The sequence below is a fragment of the Microcebus murinus genome, chromosome 20, assembly GCF_040939455.1.
Source record: "Microcebus murinus isolate Inina chromosome 20, M.murinus_Inina_mat1.0, whole genome shotgun sequence".
NCBI lineage: Eukaryota > Metazoa > Chordata > Mammalia > Primates > Cheirogaleidae > Microcebus > Microcebus murinus.
The window spans coordinates 2,301,412-2,313,806 of NC_134123.1; the positions used below are offsets into that span (position 1 = coordinate 2,301,412).

The window sequence follows — 12,395 nt, forward strand, 5'->3', positions numbered from 1 at the left end:
AGAGGTTCACGATCCATTTAAAAGAGCACATATATGCTTTCATTTCTGCCAAAGCAGTTATGCTAAGCAGTTACAGAAAAGAGCATTTTAAGTCTTTCTCGGTGAAAGGCAACAGCCATTTTTTTTTTCAAAAAGGCTTGCCTTTACACTGGACTCACCTTTACAATGGTTTTCATCCCAAGGGTAGGCACAGTTCTGAACTCCATTACAGACTAAAGAATTATTGATGCACATGTTGCTATGGCAGAAGAAAGTGCTGCCTGTGCAGGGAGCTGAAGGAAAAGAGAAAACTGTGTTGCTCACAATAGACATACAGATTATAGACTTATTTATTTTACACTTAAGAATGTGACTTTATGAACAATTTCTTAACTCAAAGGCCTTTCCATGAATATACTCTGTACTACACAAACAATAAGAAAAACATCAGTGTTCTCTGATGCTGGCTCATACAAAATTTTTCTTATGCTAGTCACCTAAAGGTCATTTTTCATGTGCTGACAATATGAATGTGTTTCTCATGGTTCTTATGGAACTGGTATATAATCTGGTAAATGTTTTCAAGACTTTAAAAGACAGTGTTGGCAAGAATGTAAAGACACTGAAACCCTTGTGTACTGGTACTGGGAATGTAAAATGGTGTAGGAATTGTGGGAAATTGGGAGCTCCTCAAAAAGTTAAACAGATTGTTGTTGCATAGATCCAACAATTTTACTTTTAGATATATGCCCCAAAGCAGGAAAGCAGGAAATCAAACAGATAACTTGCATACTAATGTTTACGGCAGCATCATTCACAATAGCCAAAAGGTTGAAACAACCAAAACGCCCATCAATAATGAATGAATGGATAAACAAAATGTGGTATCTATAAGACAATGGAATATTATTCAGTCATAAGAAGAAATGATATTCTCATACATAATACAACATGTATGAAGCCTGAAAACATTATACTAAGTGAAATAAGCCAAATATTTCACTTAGCATAATTATTGTATCATTATGGATTAAGTACTGTCTGAGAAATATCATGATTCCACTTATATGAGGCAAATTCATTGAGACAGAAAGTGGAATAGAGGTTACCAGGGTCTGGAAAGAGGGAGAAAAGGGAAGTTAGTATTTAATGGGTACTTGGAGTAAGTTTGGGATGATAAAAACATTCTAGAGATGGATGGTGGTGATGGTTGCACAAAAGTGTGAATGTATTAGTGCTACTGAACTGTGCAATTAAAATGGTTTAAATGTTAACCATTTATTTTACCATGATTAAAAACAGGGAAAAAACCCACTCTTCTGAATTAAAATAAATAAATAAATAAATTTATTTTTGAGACAGAGTCTCACTCTGTTGCCTAGGGTAGAGTGCCATGGCATCAGCCTAGCTCACAGCAACCTCAAACTCCTGGGCTCAAGCAATCCTCCTGCCTCAGCCTCCCGAGTAGCTGGGACTACAGGCATGTGCTACCATGCCTGGCTAACTTTTTCTATATATTTTAAGTTGGCCAATTAATTTCTTTCTATATTTAGTAAAGACAGGGTCTCACTCTTGCTCAGGCTGGTTTCAAACTCATGATCTCGAGTGATCCTCCCATCTTAGCCTCCCAGGGTGCTAGGATTACAAACGTGAGCCACCAACGGCCGGCCCTAAAAAATAATTTTAAAAGATAATAAAGTTATATGGAGTATATACCATGTAATTTCATATTTTATATAAATTGTTCTTTTAGCCTGGAATGTCTCCTTCTTTCCTTTCATGGTGGCTCCTATGCACCTCAGATATATCAGCGTAAAGAAACAAACAAACAAAAATCTGAAGGTCCAGAAGTAAGGCAGCTTAATATTTCCTCCCATTAAACAAGATTATAGAGATGTAACAGAAGCTCAAAAACCCACCTAACAATTCTGACTTCTAAGATTATACTTGGATAAAATATATTTCCTGCCTAAAAGACACTATAGTTTTGATTTACAGAAAATATGTGCTTCATCAATGAAGGAGAATTGAGTTTTGCTCTATATTATATTGACATATCTCAAATATTTTTTATATTTTCTTTTAAAAATTTCTTTTCAAGTTACAATTAGTATCTAAAATTTTAATGGACAGAGCCAGGCATGTATAGTCCCAGCTATTCAGGAGGCTGAGGCAGGAGGATCCCTTGAGCCCAGGAGTTCAAAGATGCAGTGAGCTGTCATCATGCCACTGCACTTCAGCCTGGGTGAAAGAGCGAGATCCCGCCTCTTAACATTTTTTTAGCTCAGGAGTCCGAGACCAGCCAGAGCAAGAGCAAGACTCTGTCTCTACTAACAATACAAAGAAATTAATTGGCCAACTAAAAATATAAATAAAAAATTAGCCGGCCATGGTGGCGCATGCCTGTAGTCCCAGCTACTCCAGAGGCTGAGGCAGGAGGATCACTTGAAGCCAGGAGTTTGAGGTTGCTGTGAGCTAGCCTGATGCCATGGCACTCTAGCCCAGGCAACAGAGTAAAACTCTGTCTCCAAAGAAAACAACAACAACAACAACAACAACAACAAAGCAACAACAACAAAATTTTTTTTAAAAACTGGGAAATACTGCTGTGGTAGGTAAGCAAAAATAAAATAAAAAAAATAAAAGTTTACTGAACAAGTAGGATTTTCCCCCTAAGTATTATAATATTTTTCACTTAATATACAATGAACCTCATTAAGAAAACAGCCATGAGTTTCATATTCAAACTCAAAAATATGAGTTTCATATTTTTTTCCCTTCAAAGATAAGATTCTCTCTTTAGGGTACAGTCATAAGAAGTTTTGAAATACATGACCGCATTTTCCAACTGCAGTAGATTATTATTATTGTTATTATTATCTTCTGAGACAGAGTCTCACTCTGCTGCCTGGGCTAGAGTGCCGTGGCATCGGCCTGGTCACAGTAACCTCAGACTCCAAGGCTTAAGCAATCCTCCTGCCTCACTCAGCCTCCTGAGTTGCTGGGACTACAGGCACGTGCCACCATGCCCAGCTAAGTTTTTCTATTTTTTGGTTCAGACGGGGTCTCGCTCTTGCTCAGGCTGCTTTCAAACTCCTGACCTTGAGCGATCCTCTCGCCTCAGCCTCCCAGAGTGCTGGGATTACAGGCGTGAGCCACCGCGCCCGGCCTAGCTAAGGAGATGTTTCGAAGTAGGTCCTAGAGCCTTTAAAATAACCATTCTTTAAAGAATTATCTCCCCATTGATCACCATTACTTCAAGAATGGTGGCCCCTTTCACCATCCTTTCAGGAATAATATTTTGGAGCTGGCCTTTGTGAGAGGTGGAAAGTGCGAGTCCCGTGTCCCCCCTTCCCTCTAGCTGGTTATCCTCAGAGATGAGAAGTGCGCATGCGCAAGATGGGTGAACAGTGCGCATCCTGTTTCAGTCTACTTATCCCCACTTTTCACCCTCCTCTTCGGACTGGTTTGATGACTCAGCCAGGAAGGGAAAACAGTGCTATATTATTATAATAGTACTAAAGCTGGCATTTTTCTACCCCCTGCCTTACCCACTTTGGGTATTTTCCAATTGGCTCTGAACATGGAAAAACAGGTCCCCAGAAAATCCCTAAACATAATCTGATAAATGTAGGTCAACACAGAGTATCCAAAACTGCTTTCTATTAGAATACAAAAATAATTTTTCTTTAATATCCTATGAGGTTATTATTTGCCCAAGTTCCAGTCTAACAGGTTGATAATCTACAGTCATTATGAACTAGGGTTTGTTTATCGCTTCGCCCTCCCCACCGTAAACCAACTTACAGGTGAATTTAGGCATGATTTGTTTATCTATATACAATTAAAGAGTCTTTGCACTAAACTTTTAAGCTGGTTTGTTTGCTGAGTACTTGGCTACCACAGTTCAAAGATAACTCCCAGGTGGCTTTCAAGACTGAAGAGTCTAAAATAGTTGAGTGAGTAATGCAGGCAACAGTGCTGTACAGCAGAAAATAGAAAAAACAAGGGCCTAGTAATCAATATAAATTGTTTCTGTTATCGGCTCATCTGTATACGTGAAGGCATTTAACAGGGGCCTCACCTTCATCATTTGAAATGAATGGGATGGAGCACAGTGTATCTCAGGTTCTATAATTTGATGAGACTTTGAAATTAGCACTCTCAATCATATTTTTGTTCTTAATCTAAGTGCAAAAAGATGTACATAATTAATAAGTAATTTATTTTTTATTGTAATTTTTTTAAAAAATTGAGACAGAGTCTCACTCTGTTGTCTGGGTAGAGTGCAGTGGTGTCATCATAGCTCACTGCAACCTCACAGCAACCCCCAACTCCTGGCTCAGGTGATCCTGCCTCAGTCTCCCAATAAGCTGGGACTACAGGCATATACCATAATGCCCAGCTAATTTTTTTATTTTAATTTTTTGTAGAGACGAGGTCTCATTGTTGCCTAGGCTGGCCTTAAATTCCTGGCCTGAAGTGATTCACCTGCTTCCCAAAGTGCTAGGGTTATAGGTGTGAGCCACCACGCCCGGCCCTAATAATTTACTCAATGACAGTTAAGCTATTCAAATAATTACTTCATTATTCTTAGAAAACAATGATGGTTTCAAAGCTCCTCATAAGGAAAGTATGTATTAGTTACATAAACAAGCCATCAGACTGAGGGCAGGGAATGAAGATGTATGGTGGTTTCATTTACTTTACAAAATTAGTGAACCTACTACTTCATTAGTGTCTTGGATATCATAAATGATATTATACAAATGGAGGTACTTTAAAATATAAAAAATGGCCTAGAGAAACACATAGCATTTTTTGAGTTCCTCATTTCTACGAACTGGAGTTTTCTGTTTTTATTTGTATAGCACACCATAATTTCATCACATAAAATATCACATTACATACTGTATTCTAATTCTACTACCTATTTTATCTAGCTCACAAATGAGGATGCAGGGAATAAGCGATTTTTAAGTAGAATAAGGCTATAATTAGCACTCTGGCTCCTTGGCATTCTCATTTTCTAAATAAAACTATCATTAGTTTTTTTTTTTTTTTTTTTTTTTTTTTTTGAGACAGGGCTAAAGGGCCGTCCACAGAGACAGGGCTCTGTTGCCCGGGCTAGAGTGCAGTGGTAGCACCATAGCTCAACTGCACCTCAAACTCCTGGGCTCAAGCGATCCTCCTGCCTCAGCCTCCCTAATAGCTGGGACTAGAGGCGCTTGCTACCCTGGCTAATTTTTTTTTTTCTTTCTATTTTTAGTAGAAATGGGGTCTTGGTCTTTCTCAGGCTGGTCTCGAACTCCTGAGTTCAAGTGCTCCTTCTGCCTCAGCCTCCCAAATTACAGGCATGAGCCACTGCACCTGGCCTAGTTTTTAAAGTTTATTCACAGATCATTATGTGACCACACTCTGATAGCTTTATAACTTCAAAAGTGACCTAAAAACAGGTTTTCTGCTTTGTGTCACTGACTGAACAGTGAGAGGAAAACACCCTCATTTTTATTACAGATTCTTTATAACTATTCTCCATATTATTTAAAGCAATTAGAAAACAACATTGATACTGTCAGATTTTGTTTCACAGAAATGTGAGACATACTTATAATTACAACTATATTAAACTTTATGGCTTTTCATTGGATAAGCATGGCTGTTTAAAATGAGACTCAAGGAATCAGTTATTGATATGAATGTTAATTGCATGCTTCAATAAAACTATAATAAGATGGCTGAAATACAAGTCTTTATAAATAATGGACAAATAGCAAAAATCGTGCCAATTATGAACTGCTCTCTACTTTCAGCCTGAGGACTCACTACTTTCCATCTTCCTCGCTACTGGGTCACAGTGTGGGAAAGAGGAGGGTTAGGATTTCAGCTTCCTCCACTTTTGATGAGAAGTGGCAATGATGCTGAAAAATGGTTCTGTCCTTCAAATAAGCCTGCAGGGCCCATAGGCAACATGCCACCAAAAATCACATTATGGATTTATCCTACCAAAAATATCTTCTCCTTTCACAGTTCTAGTCCTAGAAATTATTTTCCTAAAACCATACCCTTTCTTAAAGAGAGAGCTATATATTAGTATTCAGTGCCTGGGAAGAAGTCAAACATGGCCTGATTGCTATTCTATATCATCCATTTTAGCAAAGTTATACTATTTTAGTTACATCTGCAATCTACAATGGGTTAGCATGAAATGAGTCTCTGGTGCATAACTAGCACATTTATATAAATTGTTCTGAAATAGTAATTGTTTTCATGGGTGGAATCCTAACAATTATAAATCATTAACAGCTTAGAGAACAAAAGAAATAGTTCAATAATTTGAATTAATGATAGGCATGTAAAAATTTACTGTTTTAAGCTCTGAAATGGGCTTAGCAAATGTAGATTTTCAAACTGGGACTTTTATTTTTAAAAAATTCTGTCTCTTATTTTGATGACATGCATTATTTTGGAGGGGCAGTTTTTTCTTGTTCTTGGATAATAAAGCTAAATTTGGGCTATGGAGTTAAGTCTATTGCAGCCTTACAACTTAGTCTTACACTTAGTGATTAGTTAATATAAAGAGATCATTTGAGGGAGATTTTTCACCTGTTTAATTCTCAGATTTATATTATAAAAAAACCACTAGTGTATATACAGAAAATTCTTTAACTACAACACATTAGAGAAGAATTTATCTCAGATTTAGACCAGTGCTGCCTGAATGAGTCAAAAATGTGAGCAATAGCCACATTAAAAAGTAAAAGGAATCAGGTGGAATTAATTTTATTTATACAGTTTATTCAACCTAACATATCTGTGCAGAGAGTTAACGTTATAGCAGCCCTGAGGCTGTTCCTTGAGAGGGTTCTGCTTGCCAGGCTGCCCTCGGCTGGCGTCTGTGAACTCAGCATTCCCCCATTCCCTAACAGATAAGGGGATTTCGTTGTGCCCAGAGTTTGTGTAAAAATGCTATTCTACCAAACATTTATTTTCCTGCCTATGTGACCAGACCCCAGTCCAAACTTTGGGTACCAAGTCTGTAAACACACAAATGACAGCGTCTCTTGTTGACGAAACAGACCACTCTCAGGGTGCTCCGAGGCAGGGAGAGGGCGTGCGGCTGACTGCGCGAGCTCTCTCCAGGCCCTTCGATCTTTCTCCCTTGCCCAAGCCATCGAGCGCCCTTTCACGGTAATTAGTCCAAGCCGTGAGCACAGTACAAATAAGTGCTGGGTCCTGTGAGTCCCTCTGGCAAATCACCTAACATGTGGGTGGCACTAGGAAGGCTGTGAAACAATATCCAAAATATTCTCATTTAAACATACGATTAATATAAAATACAATTAATGAAGTATTTGACATTCTTTATTCATACCAAGCCTCTGAAATCTGGGATGTGTTTTTATAATTACAGCACATATCAATTCAGACAGGCCAGGTCGCAGGCGAACAGTCCAGGGGGCTGGTGGGCAGTGTACTGAGCGGTGCGGGTACAAAGGTTGGGAGTAAAACTGGGGAAAAGCTAAAAGGTTTTCTTGTTCATTATGTCCTTGTATGAAGCACTGATTTGTAGTTATTTAAAACAGTGAAACAGTCTTTGCACAGTTTACCTTTTAAGTTTGAAAAGTCCTCAAATTAAAAAAAAAAGCTTCAGGAACAAGCTCAGGTCACATGCATTGCAAACAAGCAGCAGCGGCAGTTTACACGGCAAACACCACTGCTGAGCAGTGACATTTCCAAATGCCCGAGAAGCTCACTATGTCCAAAACAATAAAACACTTTCTGTCTTATCTGTTCAATTTTCATGTTCCAAGTCAGTCAGACTCAAAGTTGCAGGTACATTTTGGCTCATTCTCTCTTACCTTTCATTTTTCATTAGCCACCAAATCTTGTTGATTATATCTCCACAATTCTTTTCTATTCTCACTGCCACTGTTTTCATTCAGATCTTCATGTTTTCCCACTGTGACTATGAAGTAACCTTTTAACTAGCTTCCATGCCCCATGTAAAGCACAGCTCTGATGATGTCACTTTGTAGTGCAAAACTCCCTGATGCCTATAAGATAGTCTAAATAAATCTAGCCTTTAATTTAAAGGCCTTTTTATTCCAGCTTTAATCTACCTTTCCCGACTCATTTCTCTACTACTCCCTGTAGAACTCCCTTATAATCACTACTTCTTGTGGCCCAAATTAGCTCTGGTTTAATGCCTTTGTTCATTCTATTGCTTCTGTTTGGAATAACAACTTCTATGAACATTTCTACCTTCTAAAATATACCTACCGTCAGGGATAAACTCAAAAGACCTACACTTAAAGACTCAAAGGCTCCATGACTGACACTGCCTGCTTGAAGTAATTGGGATATTTAACAGGAAAGCACTTTATTTCTCAAATGGTCTTTGTCACAGTTAATTCTGTACGGTCATTATTTGCATATATGTCACCTTACCTAATTGACTGTAAAACCCTTTAGGGCAGGGACTGTTTCATTCATTTTTGTGTCTTCACAGCATCAAACACAGTACCTCACAGAATAAATGTTAAATAAATGAATGGAAAGCAGGTAGGAGGGCTGGTTGGCCAAACTGGCTTCATAACTCACTGACCATCTGGCAACTCTTAAAGTCCTTTGAAATTATAGATAGAAGAATTTAGCTATAATAAAGCCTGTATGTGGTTACAGTCATGATTTCAATATAGAATGCATGGAATAACAATATAATAAAATATAAAGAGAAAAACTATTAATTTTCAAATTTGTCAAGAAAAATATCTGAAATATTTTACTGTTATACATGTGCATTTATAAACTTTGGATTTGCACAAATCATATAACTTAACATTTTAACATATTCATTAGTCATATAAAAGCTAAAATATTTGTTCTCCTCATTAGGACATGAGATAAGATATACCATTTATTTTGAGAATATATGTGAGGTGAACATATAGTTGACTATATCTGGGAAGTTTAGATGTGTCTTAAAATGGTAATTCTCTTCATGTATGAGATGAATCTGAGGAAAGGGACCAGTTGGAGAGGCTAATCATCCCTGCCCAAATGTAGATTAAAGGGCCATTCAAAATCAAGTAAAAAAATGACGATATTTTTGAAAGCAGATTTTGCCAAAGGTAATGTAATATGATCTACAGTTATGATAAACAAAATAAACAAGTAAATATTGGAAGTAAGTACTGACATATCCCTTGGATTTTTAGGAGATAGAAAGGTAAAAAAATACAGGAGAGTCAATTTTTCCCGGTGGGGATTTATTTATTTGAATTTTCAGGAATCTAAGGGAAGAATCCTAGAATCTACCCTTAAAGTTTCTCCTTTTATTTTTATTTTTCTGAGACAGAGTCTTGCTCTGTTGCCCAGGCTAGAATGAAGTGGCGTCATCATAGCTCACTGCAACCCCAAACTCCTGGGCTCAAGTGATCCTCCTGCCTCTTCTGAGTAGCTGGGACTACAAGTACACACCACCACGCCTGGCCAGTTTTTGTATTTTTGTAGAGATGGGGTCTCGTTCTTGCTCAGGCTGGTCTCGAACTCCTGGCCTCAAGCGATCCTTGCACCTTGGCTTCCTGAAGTGCTAGGATTATAGGCGTGAGCCACCAGGCGTGGCGAAGTTTCTCAACTTTTAAGCTGGGTCAGTTGTCTGTATATGGGCTATACCATCCTTAATATGAAAAATTCCTACATGCTCACTAAATAGTAAAGACTTAACTGCTTTTTCTTTTTTTTTTTTTTTTTGAGACAGAGTCTTACTCTGTTGCCTGGGCTAGAGTGCCGTGGTGTCAGCCTAGCTCACAGCAACCTCAAACTCCTGGGCTCAAGTGATCCTTCTGCCTCAGCCTCCCGAGTAGCTGGGACTACAGGCATGCGCCACCATGCCCAGTTAATTTTTTCTATATATTTTAGTTGGCCAATTAATTTATTTCTCTTTTTAGTAGAGACAGGGTCTTGCTCTTGCTCAGACTGGTCTCAAACTCCTGACCTTGAGCGATCCACCCGCCTTGGCCTCCCAGAGTGCTAGGATTACAGGCGTGAGCCACCATACTCGGCCGAAGACTTAACTTCTAAAGACTTAAAGAATTCACAAAAAGACACAATTTCCATGGTAAATACAAAGAACATATTCACAAAATATATACAAAAGGAAATGAGAAGGGAATCAAAACTTGTCACTATAAAAAAATCAATTAAACAGAAAAGAAGGCAGTAATGGAGGAAATGAGGGACTGCAAAGCTAAAAGACAGACAGAAAACAAATCCAAAATAACAGAGGTCCTTCCTTATGGGTAGTTACCTTAAATGTAAACAAATTCTCCAATCAAAAGACAGAGATTGGCAGAACTGATTTAAAAAAGATCCAATGTGGCTCACGCCTGTAATCCTAGCACTCTGGGAGGCCTAGGCGGGAGGATCACTCAAGGTCAGGAGTTTGAGACCAGCCTGAGCAAGAGCAAGACCCCGTCTCTACTAAAAATAGAAAGAAATTAATTAGCCAACTAAAAATATATATAGAAAAAATTAGCTGGGCATGGTGGCACATGCCTGTGGCCCCAGCTACTCAGGAGGCTGAGGCAGGAGGATTGCTTGAGCCCAGGAGTTTGAGTTTGAGGCTGCTGTGAGCTAGGCTGACACTATAGGGCTAGATTCTGTCTCAAAAAAAATTTTTAAAAAAGATCCAACTAACTATATGTTGTCTGTAAGACACTCACTTTAGATCTAAAGATACAAAAATATGATGGAACCCTTGGAAAAAAAGAAAAAAGAAAACAAAAAAAAATGAAGATAAAAAAGGTTGAAAGTAAAAGGATGGGAAAAAATATTCCACACAAATAGTTACTAAAAGAGAGCTGGGGTGGTGATACTAATCTCAGACAAAAACGGACATGATATATTAGTAAAGGATCAATTCACCAAAAAGATAAAACAATTATAAATATACAGACTGAATCAGAGCTCCAAAATATATAATATAGAGCAAACACTGACAGAATTGAAGGCAGAAAGAGGCAGTTCTACAATAACAGAGACTTTAACACACCACTTTCAAAAGTGATAGAACAACTAGATAGAAGATCAGTAGGAAACAAAGGACCTGAATAATACCATAAACCAACTGGACCTAACATGTTAGACATGTTAGAGAAAACTCTACCCAACAACAGAATATGCATTTTCCTTATTTATGTACACTGAACAGTCTCTAGGATAGATCATATATGTTGAGCCAAAAAACCAGTGTTAATACATTTTATAAGAATGAAATCATATAAAATTTCTTTTCTAATCACACTGAAATGAGACTGGAAATTAATATAATCGCAGGAAAACAAAAATATTCACAAATTTGTGGAAATTAGATTACACAATCTTATGCAATTTTCAAAGTCAAGATTTCAAAGAAGAAATCACAATGGAAATTAGAAAATACCTCAGACAAATGAAATGAAAAACACAACATGCCGAAACTTATGGGGAGAAGCAAAAGCAGAGCTGAAAGAGAAATTTACAGCTGTAAATGCCTACATTAAAAAAGAAGAATGAACTCAGGTCAGTAACTTAACTTTATACCTTAAGGAACTAGAAAAAAGAAGAGCAAACTAAACCCGAAGCTAACAGAAGTAACTAAATAATAAAGACCAGAGTAAAGATAGATAGAATAGAGAATACAAAAATAAAGAAAATGAAATACCCAAATGTTGGTTCTTTGAAAATGACAACGAAATTGATGAACTTTTAATTAGAATGAGAAAGACTAAGAAAAAAAGAAAAACTCAAATTATTCTAAAATCAGAAATGCAAATGGAGACAGTACTAAAGGATCATAAGAGAATACTAAGAACAGGTGAATGCCAACAAACTGATAATGTAGTATGGCCAAATTCTTGGAAACACACAATCTACCAAAACTGTATCAGGAAGAAACAGAAAATCGGAATAGATCTGTAACTAGCAAGGAAATTAAAGTAGTCATCCAAAACTTCTCCACAAAGAACAGCTTTACTGGTAAATTCAAATAAACATTTAAAGAAGTATTAATACCAATCCTCAAACTCTTCCAAAAAGTTGAAGAACAAACACTTCATGTTCATTCTATGAGGCCAGCATTACCCTGATACCAAAGCTAAAAAAAGATGTAAGAAAGGAAAACTAACTACAAACCAAAATCCATTACGAATGTTGACATAAAAATCCTCAACAATATGCTACTACAGAATTAAGAAAAATATAAAGGATTATACACCATGACCAAGTGGGATTTATTCCCAGAATGCGACAATGGTTCAACATATGATAATCAATTTAATATATCCCACATTAACAGAATGAAGGGAAAGAAAATATGATCGTGTCAACTGAAAAGGAAAAGCATTTGACAAAACTGAACACCTTTTCTTGAC

At 37.3% G+C, this 12,395-nt stretch overlaps 1 protein-coding gene across 4 annotated transcripts in view; it reads right to left on the minus strand.

Moving 5' to 3' along the window:
- The window catches only part of NETO2 (neuropilin and tolloid like 2), a 70,840-nt gene that overhangs the window by 10,621 nt on the left and 47,824 nt on the right, over positions 1–12,395 (minus strand). For all 4 annotated transcript variants that reach the window (XR_001156322.2, XM_075995603.1, XM_012773849.2 and 1 more), the window contains one exon: positions 159–272. Coding sequence is in view for 3 of the 4 variants with exons in the window: in XM_075995603.1 (XP_075851718.1) it covers positions 159–272 (114 nt within the window). In the remaining variant the exon portion in view is untranslated. The remainder of the gene's footprint in view (positions 1–158; positions 273–12,395) is intronic.